We start from the raw sequence: 21198 nt of genomic DNA, 5'->3' as shown, positions 1-21198 counted from the left end.
TCTCCCTAGGAGTAGGCATCCTGCAAAGATCACACCAAGAGCACAACATGCAATGCTGAAGGTGAAAAAGAACCCAAGGGTAACAACAAAAGGCCTGCAGAAATCTCTAGAACTTGCTGAAGTCTCCGTTCATGTGTCCCCTAATGAAACAAGAATGATGTTCATGGAAGGACACCACAGAGGAAACCACTGCTCTCCAAAGAAAAACATTGTTGCATGCCTTAAGTTTGCAAAAGACCACCTGCATGTTCTGCACCACTATACTTGGAAGAAAAAGGACATTGCACACCAACGCCAAAACCTCATCCCAACTGTGAAGCATGATGGAAGGAGCATTATGATTTGGGGCTGCATTGCTGCCTCAGGGCCTGGACAGTTTGCAATCCTTGAGGGAACAATGAATTCAAAATTGCATCAAAACATTTTAACAGGAGAATGTCAGAGTAGTGGTCTGTCAGCTGAAGCTTAATAGAAGTTGAATGATGCAACAAGACAATGATCCGAAAGGCAAGAGTAAATCAACACAATTGTTTAAAAAGATAAATTATGTTTTGGAATGGGCAAGTTAGAGTCCAGAACTTAACCCAATTGAGATGCTGTGGCATGACCTGAAGAGGGCTGTTCATGCAAGGTTACTAAAAATACTGATGAACTGAAACAGTTTTGTATGGCAGAATAGTCTTAAATTTCTCCTCACCATTGTCCAAGTCTGATCAGCAACTACAGGAAACGTTTAGTAGAGGTTATTGCTGCCAAAGGTTACTAAATACAGAGGTTCACATACTTTATCTAGCCTGGACTGTGAATGATTAAACAATGTGTTCAATGAGATTATGAAAAGTACAATAGTTTATTACTTTAGGGAGATTATGTTCGTCTATTATTGTGACTTAAGATGAAGATCAGGCCACATTTTATGAGCAATTAATGCAGAAGACAGGTAACTGCAAAGGGTTTACAAATTTAATCTTGCAACTGTACACATTAACCGATTCTCCTTCATCTATCCTGCTTGTTATTTCTTCAAAGAATTTTAATAGATTTGTCAGGCAAGATTTTCCCTTAAGGAAACCTTACTGACTACGGTGTACTTTATGCAACACTCACAACACGCTGGAGGAACTCAGCAGGTTGGGCAGCATCAGTGGAAAAAATCGATCGACGTTTCCGGCCGGAACCCTTCGTCAGGACTGGGGAAGGGTTCCGGCCCAAAACATCGATCGATCTTTTCCACTGATGCTGCCCGACCTGCTGAGTTCCTCCAGTGTGTTGTGAGTGTTGCTTTGACCCCAGCATCTGCAGATTATTGTGTTTACAGTGTATTTTATCAAGTGCTTTCAAGTACCCTGAAAGCACATCTTAAACGATCAACTCCAAGATCTTCCCAACCATTGAGGTCAAGCTAACTGGCCTACAGTTTCCTTTCTTCTGCCCCCTTCCTTCTTGAAGAATGGCATAACATTGCAATTTTCCAGTCTTCCGCCACTATTCCAGAATCTAGTGATTCTTGAAAGATCATTAATAATGCCTCCACAATCTCTTCAGCCACCTCTTTCAGAGCCCTATGGGGTACACACATCTGCTCCAGACCTTTCAGTTTCCCAAGAACCTTCTCTCTAGTAATGGCAACTCCTCATGGTTCATGACCCCTGATCCCTGGAACTTACACCATACTGCTATTGTCTTCCACAGTGAAGACTAATGCAAAATACTAATTCAGTTTGTTTACCCTTACTACTTCTCCAGCACAGTTTTCCAGCAGCCCAATATCCACTCTTGCCTCTCTTTTACACTTTCATGTATCCAAAGAAACTTTTGGTATCCTCTTCAATATTATTGGCTAGCTTACTTTCCTATTCAATCTTTATCATCTTATTAACACACGAGAAAATATGCAGATGCTGGAAATCTAAGCAACACACCCAAAATGCTGGAAGAACTCAGGCAGGCCAGGCAGCATCTATGGAAAAGTGTACAGTCGACATTTCAGGCCGAGGCCCTTCAGCAGGACTGGAGAAAAAAAATGAGTCAGAGTAAGAAGGTTGGGGGGGGGGGGAGGGTGAAGTAAAGAGCAGGGAAGTTGATTAGTGAAAGAGTAATGGGGCTGGAGAAGAAAGGTAAGGACAGAAAGGCCATGGAAGAAAGAAAATGGAGAGCAGCACCAGAGGGAGTTTATGGGCAGGTAAGGAGATGAAGTGAGTGAGGGAGGGAAAAAGGAATGGAGAAGGAGATGGGGGCGGGGGGAGGCATTACCATAAGTTTGAGAAATCAATGTTGATAACCATCATGTTGGAGGCTGCCCAGACCAAATATACAGCATTGATCCTCCAACCTGAGTGTTACCTCATTGCAACAGTAAAGGAGGCTATGGGCTGACATGTCAGAATGGGAAGCTCGCTGAGCTCCTGTCCCAAAAAGTAGGATCTCCCAGTGGCCACCCATTTTAATTCCACTTCCCATTCCCATTCTGACATGTCAGTCTATGGCCTCCTCTGCTGTCATGATGAGACCACCCTCAGGTTGGACAGCAACACCTTGTATTCCATCTGGGTAGCTTCCAACCTGATGGCATGGACATCAATTTTGCAAACTTCTGTTAATGGTTCACCTCTTCTCCTTCACCATTCCCATTTCCCTCTCTCACCTCATCTCCTTACCTGCCCATCACCTCTCTGGTGCTCCTCCCCCTTTTCCGTCCAATGCTGCCTTTCCTCTCCCAGGTTCCCCCTTCTCCAGCCTTGTATCTCTTTCACTAACTTCCCAGCTCTTTATTTCACACCTCCCAGTTTCACCTTGTGTTTCTTCCTTCCTTCCACCTTCTCACACTGACTCATCTTTTATTCTCCAGTCATGATGAAGGGTCTCGTCCAGAAACATCTACTGTACTCTTTTCCATAGATGCTGCTTGGGCTGCTGAGCTCCTCCAGCATTTTGTGTGTTTACTTTCTTAATGACTTTTTTAGTTGCCTTCTGTTAGTTGTTAAAAGCTTCCTAATCCTCTTAACTTCCCTCTAACTAAGTGCTCTAATATTTGCACTTTCTTTGGCTTTTATGTTGGCTTCAACTTCTCTTGTTAGTCACGGTTATGTAATCTTGCCTTTAGAATACTTATTCCTCTATGGGATGTATATACCTATGCCTTCCAAATTGCTTCCAGAAATTCCAGCCATTGCCCTCTGCCATTATCCTTGCCAGTGTTCTTTTCCAGTCAATTCTGGCCAACTCCTCACTCATGCCTCTAAAATTCCCTTTACTCCACTGAGATACTGATACGTCTGAAGGGTCTCAACCTGAAACGTCGACTGTACTTCTTCCTATAGATGCTGCCTGGCCTGCTGCATTCCACCAGCATTTTGTGTGTTGCTTGAATTTCCAGCATCTGCAGATTTTCTCGTGTTTACATCTGACTTTAATTTCTCCTCAAATTTCAGGGTCAATTCAATCATATTATGATCACTTCCTTTCCTTAAAGGGTTCTTTTCCTTCAAGTTCTCTAATCAATTCTGGTTTATTGCCCCCGACACCATTTCCACAGCCATGCATTCACCTGCATTTTTATCCTCACTGGCATATGGCACAAGCTGCAATCCACAGATTACTACCCTGGGAGGTTCTATTTCTCAGCTCCCTAGCTCCCCCAAATACCTCTTCAGTAGCTCCTCACCTGTTTATGTTATTAGTGCCAAGACTTCTGGCTGCTCTCCCTCGCCCATGAGAATGGGATGGACACCATCCGAGACATCCATGATCCTGGCACCAGGGAGGCAACATACCATCCAGGTGTCTCTATCACGACCAAAGAACCTTGTCTCTGTCCTCTGCCTACAGAATCTCTATCAGCATTGCAGTCCTCTTCACCTCTCTGCTCTTGAGCTACAGCACCAGACTCAATGCCAGAGACCTCTTCGCCAACATCGCCCCCACACCCCCCCCCCAATAATGTCTAAAGTTGTATACTTAATATTGAGGGGAACAGCCACATGTGTACTCGGCCCTTGCTGTGCATTTCCCCTTTTTCTGATAGTCACACAGTTACCCGTCTCCTGTATCCCTGGGGTGACTACCTCCCTGTAGCTCCTGTCTATTACCACCTCCTTCTCCCGTAGGAGTGAATTGACAAAAGCCAACATATTACATGCCTTTCTAATCACTTGCTGCACAGCACATTGCCTTTCACTTACCTACAAGGGCCACCCTTCGAACATCAACAGTCCCAATCTCTCAACTATAGACAGCCAATACAGGACAACTGCTCTAAATGGAGCAGACTGAAAACACTTCGCAATTACAGGTGATTTATTCCTCTCCCAGCTCTGACAGAGGGGATGGAAGAGAGGATCTGTCCAACAGGATGAGCTATGAGTGCCCTGGTGAACTCTGAGAGGACCTCCGGGCTCTGGTTTGTCTACATCAGTGAGTTGAAGTTCAGACAGGAGAGGAAGAATCACCCAAAAACAATGACCAGTTCTGTTGCTTGAAGACGATGCTGGCTCACATGCATGATTTCTTTAATTGCATCAACTGTAACAGGTATACAAAACTGGCTAATGATCACATCTAAAGTAATTCAAAAGTTCATTATTTTCCAAAAGTACAAATCTCAAGTTATTTTAATTAAATCAACAGTAAAAATCTCTCAAATGCCCCTCCTTAGGGGGAAATGCAAGTCTTCCCCTCACTGGTATTTGCTGTCAAGATCACACGCACTTGGTTAGTGCAATCCCTAGTGTCCATTCAAACCCACTATTCCTTTGAACAGGAACTGAGGAATTTTTTAATATACAAAAACAAGTAACATGGTAAGGTGGTTAGGCCATCGTCATCATCTCAGACCCTTCGTGCTTCCCTCTTCACCGTTCCTATATCCACCAGCCTCTCCCATTTACTGGTTGCCATTTCCCAATGTGGACTTCCTGCTCCAGTACCTCAGGTAGGCTTCTTCAAATAAGTGCTTGCAGGGGATCTGCGCGTTGAGCTTGCTGCAGATGAGAAAGGAGCCTGCCATCTTACGATGCAGGGAGTAAGTCTCCTCCGGAGGGGGAATCAGTCTGTGTTGTAACATTATGGGGATCAGGCTGTGGATTCTCTTAGTGGTGTCTTGACTGCCAAAGTTGAAATCTTTCACTGACGAGAAGGCTTCTCCGAGGATCATCACAGCATCAACGTGGGCATTTTGCATAACCTCAAATGAGAAACAGTCATTCTGTTAGAGTCTGTACAGCCTCCTGTCTACACAGCTACACAAGCCCTTTGGCCCACCATGTCAACACTGACCTTTTCTGCCTACCTACAATAGCCCAATTTTCCTGGATTAGGTCCCTATATCCTTCCATGTCTTGCATGTTTATGTGTCCATTAAACAACTCTTAAGTGATTGTACCCTCTGGAGGCAAATTTTAGATATCTCCATTATTCTCTGGAATATAAACATTTCTCCAAACCCCCTCCTCTCACCATTAACCTTCAGTCTTTGTTTTTCATATCCCTACCATGGGGAAAATGTGATCCCATTCACTGCATCAGTGCAAGCTTTAAGACCAGACACCAGTTTGTCAACCTGGTTGGTTTATTACTAATGAAACACACAGCCCCAGGGGTAATGTGGAGAAGTGGGAGTGTGAACACAATGGGACAAGGTCCTGCTCCTCCCAGCATTTCAAATGGTCCACCCACCTTTGTCTCATATCCAGTGAGGAACTTCAGCTCAATGGACTTGCTCAGTACCTTCTCCCTGTCGCCATTAGCTGCAGCTCGAACAATCTGTCCAAACAATGACTGAGTTCAGAGTAGAAGAAACAAGACACATATACAAATGGCGAGGGAGTCCATGACGCACATAACAGAAGCAGGGGTGTTTGCATTTAACACACAGACCAGAAGACAAATACATGAACCGTTCTCCCACCCGAGGTAAACTCCCAATATTCACCCGTCTCACAAGCTTGGTATCACAGATTAGTCTCACCTCAATGTAGGCATCAGTGAAATCTTCCTCAAATGATCGCGTGGCTCCAAAATCCAACAGGGCCACCTGGGTGGGGGAAAGACAGGGAGCATGGTAAAGCTCAAGAGAACCAGCAAGAATCTCTAACTACGACCTTATAGTGAAGCTCCCTTCAGATCCTCATACCCACCCCCTCACATCCTCCCTCCCATCCCTGACACTCGTCCCACCTTGCCAGTCTCTGGATTGTAGAAGAAGTTGGACCAGTTGGGGTCAGTCTGCATGAAGCGAAACTCAAAGAGTTCACGCAGGCACAGCCTCAGGATGTTCTCACTGATCTGAAACAGAGTGGGGAGGAAAACATTAGATCCCAAATCAGCCAGCTGACATTTCCTCACCATTCTACACTGGTTACTTCCAGAGAATCATTGCAGCCAACAGTCATGCATCAAAGTGCCACAAACAGCCACTGGATGATTGGACACGGAGCAATCAGCCTTGATCAAGATACCACAAAATGCCTTCAGGATCATTTCTGGGAACTTTTCCTATTATGGAAACCAACCTCTCCTCCATGGACTATCTACACTTCTTGCAGTAGCCAGCATAATTAAAGACTACTCCCACCCTAAATATTCTCTCCTTTGCGCCCCCCCCCGCCCTTATCAGGGTGGAGATACAAAAGCCTGAAAGCATTAACCACCATTCTGAAGGATAGTTTTTATCCTGCTGTTACAAGGCGAATGACTGATCCCCTAATATGACTTTGCAATCTCTCTCATCTTGCCCTTGCACCTTGTTAGTCTACACTGTACTTTCCTTGTAATAACAACATTTTATTCTACATTCAATTATTGTTTTCCCTTGTACAACCTCGATGCATTGTTGCAATGAAATTATCTACATGGATGGCATGCAAGACAAAGTTATTCACTGTACCAAAGTACATGTGACAGTAAAAAAAACTATTTCCTATCCCCCAACAAAGCAACTCCACTTTGTCCCAGTCCACAACCCTAGGCCAGGTGACAGACAAGGCTGAAAGGAATCACCTGGTTCCGGACGTCTTGGCTTAGCTGCTGTGCCTTGTCAAGCGGGAAACCTGGCACTAGCTCGGTGGTGAGGATGTGCTTGCTGCTGAGAGAGTCAATCACTGGCGGTACGTAGAAGAAAGGGTCATCCTTCACCAGCTCCCTGCAGGAGGGATGGGTCAGTGGAGAAGCACCTTAACAGAGACATTACCTACACACCCACCAACACAACAGAACCAGAGTATCTGACTGCAACATTGAGTGTCAGAAGGGCACCATTTACCCAGCCAATCTATGCCATACCATTTATGTCACTGCCACGCCGTGGGCTCTGGGAAACATTGCCTGTCCTTGATTACAGGAGGTGGTTTTCCACATTGTATGAAAGGACCAGAAGGTTTAGAGGGCATTTCCAGAGTGGGACAGTGTGACAACAGAAAGTAGGCTGAAGGCTTGTAGAGGAGACTGTTGAAGAGATGATCACACCCAGAGTACAGCCTTCAGATAGTAGATGGGTGTCCACAAGGAGAGGCAAGGGGAGTAAGTATACCCCTTTGGATACTGCTGGGCGGATGACCAGCATATAGCAGCAGCATCAGGCTTGTGGCAGCGTGGCTGGCTCTGTCAATAAAGTCAGGCAGCATGGTAGTAACAGGGGATTCGGTAGTTAAGAGATTCTGTGGCCGCAAAAGAGACACCAAGGATGGTGTGTTGCCTCCTGGGTGCTCAGGCCCAGAATGCATCTTGAGTGGCTGCAGGATACTGCAAGGGGGAGGCTAAACTGCCAGCAGTTGTGGTGCATATTGGCACCAATAATACAGGCAGAAAGGGGGAAGAAGTCTTACACAGTTAGTGTACAGAGTTAGCAAAGAGGATGAAGAGCAGGACCTCCAATCTCCAGATTACTCCCGATGCCACAGGCTAGTGCAGGTCAGAATGGACTGATAGCACAAGTGAATGGGTGGCTGAGGAAATGGGGCAGGATTTTTAAGTTCCTGGATCATTGAAACCTGTTTTGGGAAGAGGTGACCTGTATAAGCAGGACAGATTGCACCTGGAGGGGAATCAATATATTGGCTATGACGTTTGATAATGCTAATCAGGTGGTTTAAAACTAGTTTTGCAGGGTGCTGAGAACTGCAGCACCATGTCAATAAGTGAAGGATCAGACAGGAAGGTAGAGGGGTAGGAATGGCCAATTAACGTACCAGGTTTTCGAAGTGTTAGAAAAGAGGGAGGAGGTGGTAAAGTGGCCGGGGGAGGGGGGGGGGGCAGGGCTTCCACTGCTAATCAGGGAGAATATCACAGCTGCACTCAGGAGAGACATAACGGAGGGGTCGGACACAGAGTCCATTTGGGTGGAACTCAGGAATAGGAAGAATTCAATCACACCAACGGGATTGTACTACAGATCCCCTACCCAATAACCACCTGGACATTCAGGAACAGATATGTAATCAGATTAAGGAAATGAGTGAAAATAATAGGGTTGTTGTCATTGGGGGGAGGGGGTTCAACTTCCCTAATATAAACCTGGACCTTAACGAAAGGGGTTTAGATGGGGCAGAATTTGTCAGTGTATTCAGGAGGGTTTCAAATCAATACGTAGACGGTCCAATGACACGGGGGACTGCAACACAGACAAAATGCTGGAGGAACACAGCAGGCAAGGCAGCATCTATGGAAACGAGGAAACAGTCAACTTTTTGGGCCAAGCCCTTCGTCAGGACTCCACCAGACCTGATGTTGTGTAATGAGCCTGGCCAGGTGACTGACCCTGCAGTGGGTGAGCAGTTAGGGAACAGTGACTACAACTCCCTAACTTTCAGGATAGCTATTGATAATGATAAGTATGGTCCTTGCGAAGGAGTTTTAAATCCGAGTAGGGCAAATTACAAGGGTATTAGGCAGGAGCTAAGAGTTAATTGGTAACACCTTTTTTTCTGGCAAGTCCACATCAGACATGTGGAGGGTGTTTAAAGATCAACTGTCAGAGTTCAGGAAAGGTATGCTCCTGTTAAAAGAAAGCATGGGAATGGAAAGACAAGAGAACTTTTGATGTCCAGAAAGATGATAAACTTAATCAAGAAAAAGGGAATATATGTAAAGCTTTGGAAGTTAGGATCAAAGAGCACAGGGAGTATAAAGAATGCAGAAAAGAACTAAAGGAGGGATTGGGTCTCCTAATGAAAATTAAAACCATAAGACATAGGAGCAGAATTAGGCCAGCTGGCCCATCGAGTCTCCTCCACCATTCAATCATGGCTGATCCTTTTTTCCCTATCTCCACCTCAACGCAGTTCCCAGCCTTCTCCCCGTAACCTTTGATGCCATGTCCAATCAAGAACCTATCAATCTCTGCCTTAGATACACCCAACAACCTGGCCTCCACAGCTGTATGTGGCAACAAATTCCACAAATTCACCACCTTTGGCTAAAGAAATTTCTCATCTGTTTTGAAAGGGCGCCTCTCTATCCTGAGGCTGTGCCCTCTTGTCCTACACTCTTTCACCATGGGAAACATCCTTTCCACATCTACTCTGTCTGGCCTTTCAACATTCGAAAGGTTTCAATAAGATCCCATCCACTCATCCTTCTGAATTGCAGCGAGTACAGGCCCAGAGCCATCAAACATTCCTCATATGATAACCCTTTCATTCCTGGAATCATCCTTGTGAACCTCTTCTCGACCCTCTCCAATGCCAGCACATTGTTTCTAAGATGAGAGGCCCAAATCTGTTCACAATACTCAAGGTGAGGCCTCACCAGTGCCTTATAAAGCCTCAACATCACATCCCTGCTCTTGTATTCTAGACCTCTTGAAATGAATGCTAACATGGCATTTGCCTTCCACACCACTGACTCTGCCTGCAAGTTAATCTTCAGGGTGTTCTGCACAAGGACTCCCAAGTCCCTCTGCATCTCAGATTCCTGTATTTTTTCCCCATTTAGAAAATAGTCCGCACATTTATTTCTACTACCAAAGTGCGTGACCATGCATTTTCCAATATTGTATTTAATTTGCAACTTTCTTGCCCATTCTCCTAATCTGTCTAAGTCCTTCCGCATCCTACCCGTTTCCTCAACACTACCTGCTCCTCCACCAATCTTCGTATCATCTGCAAACTTGGCAACAAAGCCATCTATTCCATCATCTAAATCACTGATACACAGCATAAAAAGCTGTCCCAACACCGGCCCCTGCGGAACATCACTAGTCAACAGCAGCCAACCAGAAAAGAATCCTTTTATTCCCACTCGCTGCCTCCTACCAATCAGCCAATGCTCTTATCATGTTAGTAACTTTACTGTAAAACCATGAGCTCTGAACTTGGCACCTTCTCAAAGGCCTTCTGAAAATCCAAATATACAACATCTACTGCATCCCCTTTATCTACCCTACTTGTAATCTCCTCAAAGAATTCCAATACAGGCAGGATTTTCCCTTAAGGAAACCATACTGACTTTGTACTATCTTGTCCTGTGTCACCAAGTACTCCATCACCTCATCCTTAACAATTGACTCTAACATCTTCCCAACCACTGAGGTCAGGCTCACTTGTCCATAATTTCCTTTCTGCTGCCTTCCTCCTTTCTTAAAGAGTGCAGTGACATTTACTTCCTTCCTAAGCCACATGTGCTAGATATTTTTATTAAAGTCCTCTTTCTAACTGGGATAAGGATTTGGCTCTACTAATCTAATGACCTTTCTATCAACCTATTTTCCCAGTCCTTCTGCATCCTACCCATTTGCTCAACACTACCTGCCCCTCCACCAATCATCTAATGAGTCTCATGTCAGTTGTATAGAAATTGCTGGAGAAGATTGTTACGGATAGGATATATGAGCATTTGGAAACCCATAGGCCCCTGCTCCTCATCTGTATCACAAACTTCTGCTGTTTGTGATACATACAAATGACCTGGATGAAAATGTAGATGGGTGGGAAAATGTAGATGGGTGGGTAAATGTAGATAGATGGCTAAGATCAGTGGATGACACCAAGATTGATGGAGTTGTGGATGGTGTAGAAGACTGCCAAAGAATATAGCGTGATATAGGTGAATTGCAGACATGGGTAGAGGAATGGCAGATGGAGATTAACCCAGACAAATGTGAAGTGTTGCACCTTGGTGGGACAAATGCAAGGAGACAGTACACTGTCAAAGGCAAGACCCTTAACAGTGGTGCTGAGCAGACAGATCTTGGGGTCCAAGTTCACAGCTCCCTGAAAGTGGTGACACAGGTTGATAGGGTGATTAAGGCAGCCTATTGTTTGTTAGTTGAAGCACTGAGCTCAAAAGTCAAGAGCTTAACTTGCAACTTTATAAAACTATGGTTTGGCCACACCTGGAGCATTGAATATAATTCTGGTCGCTGCACTATAGGAAGGATGTTGAGGCTTTGGAGAGGGCACAGGTTTACCAGGATGCTGCCTGGTTTAGAGGGCATGTGCCATCACAAGAGGTTGGAGACACTTGGATTATTTTCAGTGCAGCAGAGGCTGAGGGGAAATCTGACAGAGGTTTATCAGATTATGAAAGGCATAGGTAGAGTGGACGGACAGGGAGTTTCTTTTTCCCAGAGTAGGATTGCCTAATACATTTGAAGGTAATGCATTGAAGGTGAGAGAGGGGCAAGTTTTTTTACTCACGGTGATGGATGCTTGGAATGTGCTGCCTGGTATGGTGGTAAAGGCAAACACATTAGAGGGTTTTAAGAGACATTTAGGTATGGACATGTATGTGAGGAAGATGCTGGAGGGATATGGACATTGTGTAGGTAGAAGGGTTTAGTTTTGGGGGGATTTTGATTTACTTTTTTTTTTAAACTGGTTCAGCACAACATTTTGGGCGAAAGGACCTGTTCTTGTGCTGTATGTTTTCTATTGCAGAGGCAGCATGGAGCAGTTAAACGGTAGGGTGAGATAGGGAAGGAGCAGACCATCTCCGAGGGTACAGAGATGACAGCAACACTATGTGCACAGGAAACTGACCCAAGGAACAACTGAGTTACTGGGAAGAAGACACATAACAGGAGGGAATCACAGTGCAAGCAAAGGCTTTTAAACACTCAACACTGTTGGGAACCCCCCAGGAAACACAGACACTCTTACTGGGTTATATTAACAGTTCTGCATCTTCACTGGGATCCCCAATCACCCCCCAACCCACTTGAAGCCCTGATGGGGAGAATCGTTGAAGGACACCCCATCTCTCGTACACACCTGAACTGCTTGTAGCAGGCTGCCTCCCTCTCGTAGTCACACTCCAGCGACAACTCCCGTCTCATCACTTCGATCATGTGCTCGGGAAAGAGACCTGTCAACGGCAGCAGGACAGACTCAGGTCCAGATGTCCAACCTCGACCAACGTCCCCCCCGACAGAATCCACAGTACAATCAGGAGAGGCTCACGAGGACCAGCCTCGACCAACGTCCTGCCCAAGAGAATCCACAGTACAATCTGGCAGTGGGGGAGGGTCCTGCTCCAGAGATTACCCACTGCCCAAAAGAGGCTGACTCGTTCATGATGGGGATATTTGACATTGCTGCCTGTTTGCAGACCTGTCACATTAGCTCCTATCCTGTCCCCTCCAACTCTGACACCAATGGCCAAGAAAGTTCACAAGCCCCTCTACTTCCAAAGAAGTTTAAAGAAATTTGACAAATCCCCTTTGACAGTGACCAATTTTTAATTGATAAAACACAGAAAGCATCCTATCTGGATGTATCAGCTTGGTATGGCAAGTGCTCTGCCTGTAACCGCAAGATACCGCAGAGACGTGGCTCAGTACATCACGGAAAGCAGCCTCTGTTTCATGGGCTGATGTTTCACTGCCTCAGTAAAGCAAGCAGCATAATCAAAGACTTTACCCACCCTGTACAATCCCTCTTCCTTCTCCCATTGGGCAGAAAATACAAAAACTGAAAGCATCCACCACCAGACTCATGAATAGCTCCCACCCAACTGTTAATCGAATCGAATGGACCTCTCATCAACCAAAAAGGAAGTCTTGATCTCTCAGTCTACCTTCTCATGGGGCTTGAACCTCACTCCGCTTGAGCTGCACTTTCACTGTAAACATTATATTGTTACCACCTCGATGACACACAAACCCCACCCCACCCACCCTGGGTCCTCGCCAACCTCCAAACCCCACCCCGCCACACTGCTCATTTCCAAGGGCTCACTCATTGTGTTAACCTCCAACTCATCAGCATGGGCTCAACCCTCCACTGCAGTGGCTGTGCCTTCAGTGAGTGACCTCCATTATGGACCTGCTCACCCCACATTTCCACCCAGCTGCGGACCCTCCCCCACCCCCAGTAAGGCTGGGCATGTTCCGCACAACACCAGCCCCTGGCCTGGGAGGGTGAGCGAGGGGCAAACAGACTGCTGAGCGGAGCCAGCACTCACCCTCAGGCAGGGCGTTGCTCATGTTGAGGACGGAGATCAGGTTGTCCACGTCACTGGATATGCTCTGGGCTACTCCAGGGTACTGCCGAGAGAGAGAGGGAGGCCATTGGCAACACACCAACCCCAACCCATACCACACCAAACAAACAGCACCCCCAACTCCTGCATGATGGGCCACCGCCCTGACAACACAGAGCCCTACCTTCCCCACCCCCAGTCTGAACAACATGAACTCATTGCTCAGAAACAACAGCTCCAGGGAGAGCACATGGAAACATCCCTACCCGCAACACACACAGTGGACTCAACATCCACAATGAGACAGACATTACTCAGACCCACATCCAGACCGGCACCCACCACATCTACCAACCCCACGAGGTGGGAGTCATAGCCCCTTGTTCATGGGACTCTTTGCGAGGTGTGACTACCCCACTCCCAGGCTGCCGTTTTCCGCTTGGTGACCCCCAAGCAGGGTGAAGCCCCCACTCTCGCCCTCCCCCGACGACCGCCCCCCCCCCGCCGTCCTCACTGCGGCAGGCGTGCACGGTTGGCCTACCTGGATTTTCATGGCCACCTGGCACCCGTTGGTGAGTGTGGCGAGGTGAACCTGCCCAATGGAGGCCGCAGCAAAGGGCCGGTCCTCGAAACTCTGCAGTCGCTCCCTCCAGTCTGGGCCCAGGTCACTCAGCAGCACCTTCTGTGGGGAGAAGGTCCCAGAGAGCAGGGCATGAGCTTCGACAGAGACGGCAGCAGGAGCCGGGCTCACGGATGAGAGGCAAAGCACTCGGCCTCATGGCCCCTGGGCTGATAGGACAGGACCACAACAAGGGAAAGCACAGGCCCAAGAGGCTAGCTGGGGAGGGTGAGTAATCACCCACATGGGCAGGGTGTGGAGGGATGCCCCTATGGGGTGGTGCTGCCAGCCAGAGGTGGGGTCACAATAGGAAAAGGAGTAACAACCGGGATTAAGTACTGGGGGGACGGGGGATGGGAGGAGTGCAGGTCACCCGATGGGATGCGCAGGTCAGTAGGTGGGGTTGCAGGTTTGACAGCCTCACCATCATCTGCTTGCTGGGCATGAAGTCTGCACTTTGCCGCACGCGCTCGAAGATCTTCTGCAACTGGGGGTTGATGAAGCTGTCGTCTGTGGGAGAAAGAGGCAAACAGTCACGTCATCAGACCAGGACAGGGCCTGACACTCTCCTGCCAGTGTCTACCCCTCCATTAACCACCCAGGTAACCTGTCATCATCATCTTACTGACAATGGGATCTTGCTGTGCATCTACAGGTATGGCTGCAAACACTGCAGAACAACTCCCTTTCCCAAACCCTCAGCCAGAGCCAAACAACAGGACACAGGCTTGCGACCTGCAGGAGGTACAAGGGACACCGACAATGGATACTGGGTTCGTGCTGATCGCTACTCCCAGGAAAGGGCCACAGCAACCCCCAAGTGGACTTCAGTAAGGTTCCAGCTCCAGTTATAATGAGGAAGGGCTTAACAGGGGGGGGGGGGGGGAGGGGGGAGGGGGGAGGGGGGGGGGAGGGGGGGGGAGGGGGGAGGGGGGAGGGGGGAGGGGGGAGGGGGGAGGGGGGAAAAATGTGAAGTGTGAGTGAGTGGTGAATGAGGGAGTGCAGTGACAGGAGGGTGCAGGATCTTTGGAGAGGAGGCTGAGGCTGAGGGGAGCAGAAAGAGGACATGGGAAGGAAGGGCAGTGGTGAAAGATGTGGGGAAGCTGTGGATGAACCCAATGACAGATAGGAGGGACGGCACACACACAGGAGTAGGAAGGGTGAGGGAGTATGAGGAAAGAGGGAGGGGTGATGACAGTGGAGGTTGGGACAGGGATGGGGTGAGTAGATGGGAGGAAAGGGGAAGGTAGAAATTGTGGGGAGAGGGCAGAGGGAGGGATGGATGAGGGAGTGTTGGGACCTCTTCACCCAAGCTCAGAGTTCACAGCTGAAGAGCGTTTGGCCTTGGCAAGTCAGGGGGAACTAGAGTTCAAAAATTAGGTCAGCCTTCATCTCTCCAGCCAGCCAAGAAGCCCTGAAAGGATTCAAGGCTGTCGACTTTTTCCTCCCTCCTCTCCCCCACAGAGTGCAATGCACCAGACCCAAAGCCAGTCAAAAATTACCCCGTAATACCAGCATTCTGTTAACTTGTAATTGTTAATAATTCCTTATTGGTGGGCTGCATGGTTAGCACATTGCCCCAGCTGTCATTAATCAGAGTTCAATTCCCATTGCTGTCTGTAAGGACCTTGTACATTATCCCCATGACCATGTAGATTTCCTCCGGCAGCTCCACTTTCCTCCCACACCCCGTTTCCGGTTTCGGGTTAGTGGGATCTGGACGTGCTATGTTGGGAGTGGGCCAACACTTGTGGCCTGCTCAGCACAATCAACACTGATTTGATTCGACACAAATAAGAAATTTCAATGCATGTTTCGATGTACATGTGAAATAAAGCACTTCAGAACTGAGGCCCTGGGAGGGGTGTGGGACCTAGGACCTCAAGGCCAGTAACCAGCAGCAAGACAACTGATCACTCATTGCTGGCGAGGCCCTGGGAAAATAGTGTCTGGTTGGTTACTGGACTGACTAGAGATTGCCAGTTGAGACACGGCAGTTTGGGAAACCAGGTTCAGGTCAGAGCCGAAATGAGGAAGTAACTACAGGGTCATTAAAGTGCTGGTCTTTCCCTCCTGCCACTCTGGGTCCAAGGCTCCCTGCTCCCATTTCACTAGTGCATCCCCTTCCCTGAACACTCAAGATCCACCGTACGGCAGGGATTGGTGCTGGGATCAATGTTCACAAATTACTTGGATGAGAACATAGGTAGACGAGTTAGTCAGGCTGCTGAAGCAGTAGATGACGAAGTCTGTGAAAGGCTTCATGGGCCAGTTGGGAGGAGTTGTTAATCCAGACAAGGATAAGGTAATAATGCCCTTTAGGGTCATTGAGCTACACAACCTGAAAACCCACCCTTTGACCCAACTCATGCATGGCGACAAGCTGCCCAGCTGAGCAGCCCCTTTACCTGCGTTTAGCCTGCATCCCTCTAAACCTTTTGTATCCATGCACCTGTCCAAGTGTTTTCTAAACAATACAAATGTACACTTCCTCTGGCAACCCACTCCAGCTGCCCACCACCCTCAGTATGAAAAAGTGGTCACGCAGGTCCTCTTAATTCTTTCCCTTCTCATTTTAAATCTATGTGCTCTAGTTTTGGATTCCATCACCCCGAGGAAAAGGTGGTGATTCTTCATCTTATCTGTCCCTTAAACCTTAGTCTCTTTTGTTTCGGAGGGGAAAAAAAAAATCCCAGTCTATCCCGTCTTTCCTTTTATTTGAAACAGCATATACATTAAATGGCAGGGACCTCAGGAGCAAGTGTGGGCCAAGGTATTGAATAGAGTTGGGTTGTCATATTGCAGCTGTACAAAACACTAGTCAGTCGTCACTCGGAAGGTTCTACAGTTCTGGTCACCACACCACAGGAAGGATGTAGCAGCCTTAGAAAGTGCACACGAGATTCAGGGGCTGGAGAAACTCAGGTCAAGCAGCATCTGTGGGAAAAAGAAATTGTTGACCCTGGTGCAGGTTGACCCGAAATATCGGCAATCCCTTTTCACCTCCACCTCTTCCCAACACCTAAAGATGCTGCTCGAACTGCTGTTTCTCCATCAAACTGTTGCACAGGAGATGCCTGGAATGGAGAGATTCACTTCCAAAGGAAGATTGGACCATCGGTCAGGCAGGGAAATCGAAAACTAGAGAGCACAGTTTTAGGGTAAGATGGGAAAAACTTAAAGGAGATCAAAGGAGCAAGATAGTAGGTACACAGACTGAGCTGCAGGAGATGTGGTATAATCACATGTTTAAAATGCACATGGAGAGGTATAGTAAGTCACCAGGTTGCCACAAGTTTCTGCTCCTGAAAACTGTTTGAGATCAGCACTCCACACCTTACAACGTTCACTATTCTCCACTTTGTTTTCTCAGCTAGAGGATCCCACGAGCATTTGTCAGTAACCCTGGCCTGAAATCTTGAAGGATTTGTGTTACTATGCTCCTCCACCACACGTGGTCCCTGTGACGCTGAATATAATTCCTCCACCAAAACATTAACTCTTGGCATTAGCTTCTATGCTATGTGTGCCTCCTGGTTTACAGATGCGGTTTATTACTACCACACCTTATACAAATATTATTTCACTTGTTGAACTGGTTCCCTGCTGAGCAACACCTCCAATCGGAAATCCTGTTTTCCAAATGTTTCCTCTAACTTACTGGGGAGGGGCAAGAATCCTTCACAAAGGTTCCCTCTGCAGCTCTCTCCTTATAGTGGCTTCCTGCTGTGTAATCTCTCCACAGGGCATTTAGATCTACAGTCTTAGCTCACTTTAACTGAGCACAATCCAGGCATACCGAGAAAGTCCTTGTGGATCTGAAGAGCAGAGAAGTGTAATGATCTCACTGGAACCAGTCGGGTAACAGGTCCTTTGACAAGTGCAAATAAACAGGGCAGTTTTGGAAGGGGAACATCAGACTGTGCCAGCTAGAGCTACTTGAAAATCTGTGTACTCTCTCACACATCGCACACATTTCTCAAGTTCACCTTCTCAGACCGTCCATGGTCTCACCCAAGTTTAACCAGCTAATGTGATCATTCTGCTTGTTGCTTCCTGGATCGACAACAACTGTTTAAAGCACTGCCTCCTGTCAAGTCTCTGATAAACTGGATTGGGGCACCTCCTACAGATCCATGGATACAATTACTGGATCAGCAGCAGTTTCCAGGGCATGACAGCTGCAACAGTGCAACAGCAGGGGGCAGTACAGGAAGGTGTGCTGAAAATAGAGAGAGTGCAAATGAGATTCACCAGGATACTTTCCAGGATAGAGGACTGGACAGGGTGGGTTTATTCTCACTGAATCAGAGCCAAAGGGCTGACTTTATAAAGGTTTATAAAATTAAGAGGGACATAGTGTATGGTCATGCACTTTGGTAGAAGAAATAAAAGGGTTGACTATTTTCTAAATGGAGAGAAAATACAAAAAACTGAGGCACAAAGAGACTTTGGAGTCCTTGTGCAGGACTCCCTAAAGGTTAATTTGCAGGTTGAGTCTGTGGTGAGGAAAGCAAATGCAATGTTAGCATTCATTTCAAGAGGACTAAAATGAAAAAGCAAGGATGTAGTGTTGAGACTTCATAAGGCATTGGTGAAGCCTCACTTGGAGTACTGAGAATTTTGGGCCCCTTATCTTAGAAAGGATGTGCTAAAACTGGAGAGGATTCAAAGAAGGTTCATGAAAATGATTCCAGGATTGAATGGTTTGTCATATGAAAAGCATTTGATGGCTCTGGGCCTGTATTCACTGGAATTCAGAATAATGTGAGGTGACCTCATTGAAATCTATTGAATGGTGAAAGGCCTCAATAGAGTGGATGTGGAGAAGAAGTTTCCTATGGTGGGAGAGTTCAAGACCAGAGGACACAGCCTCAGAATAGAGGGACGCCCTTTCAGAACGGAGATAAGCTGGAATTTCTTCAGCCAGAGATAGTTAATTGTGGAATTCTTTGTCACAGGCAGCTGAGGAGGCAAAGTCTTTATGTATATTTAAGGCAGAGGTTGACAGATTCTTGATTGGTCAGGGCATGAAGGGATATGGGGAGAAGGCAGGAGATTGATGCCGAGAGCGAAAATTGGATCAGCCATGATGAAATGGCGGATGTGATGAGCTAAATGGCCTAATTCTGCTCTTACATCTTATAGGTAGATAAAATCTTTCGGCGGGGAGCATCAAGCTAGAGGACACAGGTTTTCCCCACGTGGAGTGGGTGGGTACGCAGGACAGGCTGCCACAGGCGGTACTGGAGCCAGATGCACTTCTGTTTAAAAGGCATTTGGACAGGTACTTAGACATAAGAGGCAAAGAGGGCTCATGCAGGCAAATGGGATTACTGCCAATAGCCATTACTGTTAGCATGGACAAGATGGGTCAAATGGCCTGTTTATGCATTGTATGGTTTTATAAACAGGCTCACGGAACTGGCTGTCCTCATCCAGACAGTCTTGAGTTTCTTATAAAATCATCAGCAACCCCAGTTCAACTGGATCTCTCCCAGGGCCTCAGTATTGCAGTGCTAATCCTGGACACATCACACAGACCAGACGTCCTTTGGCAAGACCAAAGTTGCTGGAAACAGCACCTAGTGGTACAATTAAAGGCAGCTTCCAGCTGTACAAAACAGGTGCAGATCCCAGGCAGTTTCACATCCCGTGATGTACCATTACAGTAGGGAACACAGCAAGATCCCACTAACAACAAAGTGATGTAAACAACATATTCATCCTTAGTGGGGAAGATTTCCTGGTCTTCACCAAGAATCTGGGACTGAGTTTAATATCTCACCCACGTGATCCCTCAGTGCTGGCTGGGGTGAGCTGACACAATGGGTTTACTGACAGTGCTGGCTCCTTACATCTAGTGTGAAGCAGGTCCTGCAGTCTAACACACACTAGAGAGAAGAGTGGGTTGGCTGAAGGGAGAACGTTGAGCTGGAGGCCTCCTACCTTGAATGCTGAGCATCTGACCCAGTTTGAGAGCAGCACCCCGCACCTTGCAGAGAGTGTTCACAATCCTTTCAGCATTTGCCTCCGAGAGGAAGGGGCTTCCATCCATCATAGCTTTACCGCCTGTGGGCACAAAAGGCACTTGTTATCAAACCAAGCAGACCCAAGAGAATGGAGACAAGAGATAGCAGATACTAGAATCTGGAGCAATACATTTGCTGATCCGCTGCAGGACTTCAGAGAATTGTGCACAGAGTTCTTCCAGCAGATTGTCCAAGAGAAGGCAGCTACACACTCAAACACCAGAACTAGACCCAGTGCAGAATACGCGTCATAGTGCAGGATTCGATACTGTGGATGCCCACTGCCCTCTCATTGTAACAGTTAGGATGAAGGGTCAGACTGATCTCCTGTTCCGCCGGCTTGTAAAGATGGATATCTACCTCCCTCCTTTCTGCCTCCTCTCTCCTCCTTCCTCCTGAATCATTCGCTTCCTGCAGTCAGACATCACGAAAAATGGCCCTTCAAGACAATCCCATTTCCCAACACTTGAATCATATTTCTCTAAACCCTTGTCATCCTGTCCACATCGTTCTTAAGTGTATTGCAACAATTTCACTGCCCTCCCATCACCAGAAGTCTACCACCCCCCCCCCCATTCCCCTCCTTTACAATGTATAATTTCCACCCAGGATCCATGTAAATCCTTCCATCTGTTCTGAGAGCACAGTCTTGGTTGTTGGTCAGCTTTAACTTGACTCCATAATGAAATCATTAATTTGCTATTTTAGCAAACAGGGAGTTAAAAATAGAAGGCCATTCAGCCCATCATGCCTGCTGCCAGTAAGTAACTGACTCTTTATATTACTGCCCCTTTTCTACATTAACCCGACATCCTTAAGATCAGGATTTCATGACAACAAATACACTTTAATTGCACAAGCACATTTTCCTTCTCTGCATGATCAAATTAGAATTGGAATTAACACAAAGAATAAACAGTTAGCCATCGAATCTGCTCTCACCAGCGCTAATATGAGCTATATATGGAAGGTGTGAAATAGAACAGTACTGGAACAGGTCCTTCGGCCCACGATTTCTGTGCAGAGCATGATGACAAATCCATTCTACCTACACATGATCCACATGCACACGTCTGTCTAAAAGCTTCAATCACCATTATTATATCTGCTCCCATCACTATCTTTGGCATTGTG

General features: G+C 47.0%; 1 protein-coding gene across 4 annotated transcripts in view; it reads right to left on the bottom strand.

Moving 5' to 3' along the window:
* Window positions 1–4491: 4491 nt before the first annotated feature.
* coq8aa (coenzyme Q8A, genome duplicate a) overlaps window positions 4492–21198 on the bottom strand; it is a 50606-nt gene continuing 33899 nt past the window's right edge. For all 4 annotated transcript variants that reach the window (XM_072248141.1, XM_072248128.1, XM_072248147.1 and 1 more), the window contains exons 6-15: window positions 19982–20104; window positions 14457–14542; window positions 13955–14095; window positions 13396–13477; window positions 12204–12297; window positions 6997–7138; window positions 6175–6282; window positions 5966–6031; window positions 5674–5760; window positions 4492–5182 (exon numbers count right to left, since the gene is read on the bottom strand). In XM_072248141.1, the coding sequence (XP_072104242.1) occupies window positions 4883–5182; window positions 5674–5760; window positions 5966–6031; window positions 6175–6282; window positions 6997–7138; window positions 12204–12297; window positions 13396–13477; window positions 13955–14095; window positions 14457–14542; window positions 19982–20104 (1229 nt within the window). In that variant the 3' untranslated portion in view covers window positions 4492–4882. The remainder of the gene's footprint in view (window positions 5183–5673; window positions 5761–5965; window positions 6032–6174; window positions 6283–6996; window positions 7139–12203; window positions 12298–13395; window positions 13478–13954; window positions 14096–14456; window positions 14543–19981; window positions 20105–21198) is intronic.

The sequence above is a fragment of the Mobula birostris genome, chromosome 2, assembly GCF_030028105.1.
Source record: "Mobula birostris isolate sMobBir1 chromosome 2, sMobBir1.hap1, whole genome shotgun sequence".
Classification (NCBI taxonomy): Eukaryota; Metazoa; Chordata; class Chondrichthyes; order Myliobatiformes; family Myliobatidae; genus Mobula; species Mobula birostris.
The sequence above is the reverse complement of the archived record's forward strand: the minus strand, read 5'-3'. Positions and strand labels throughout refer to the sequence as shown.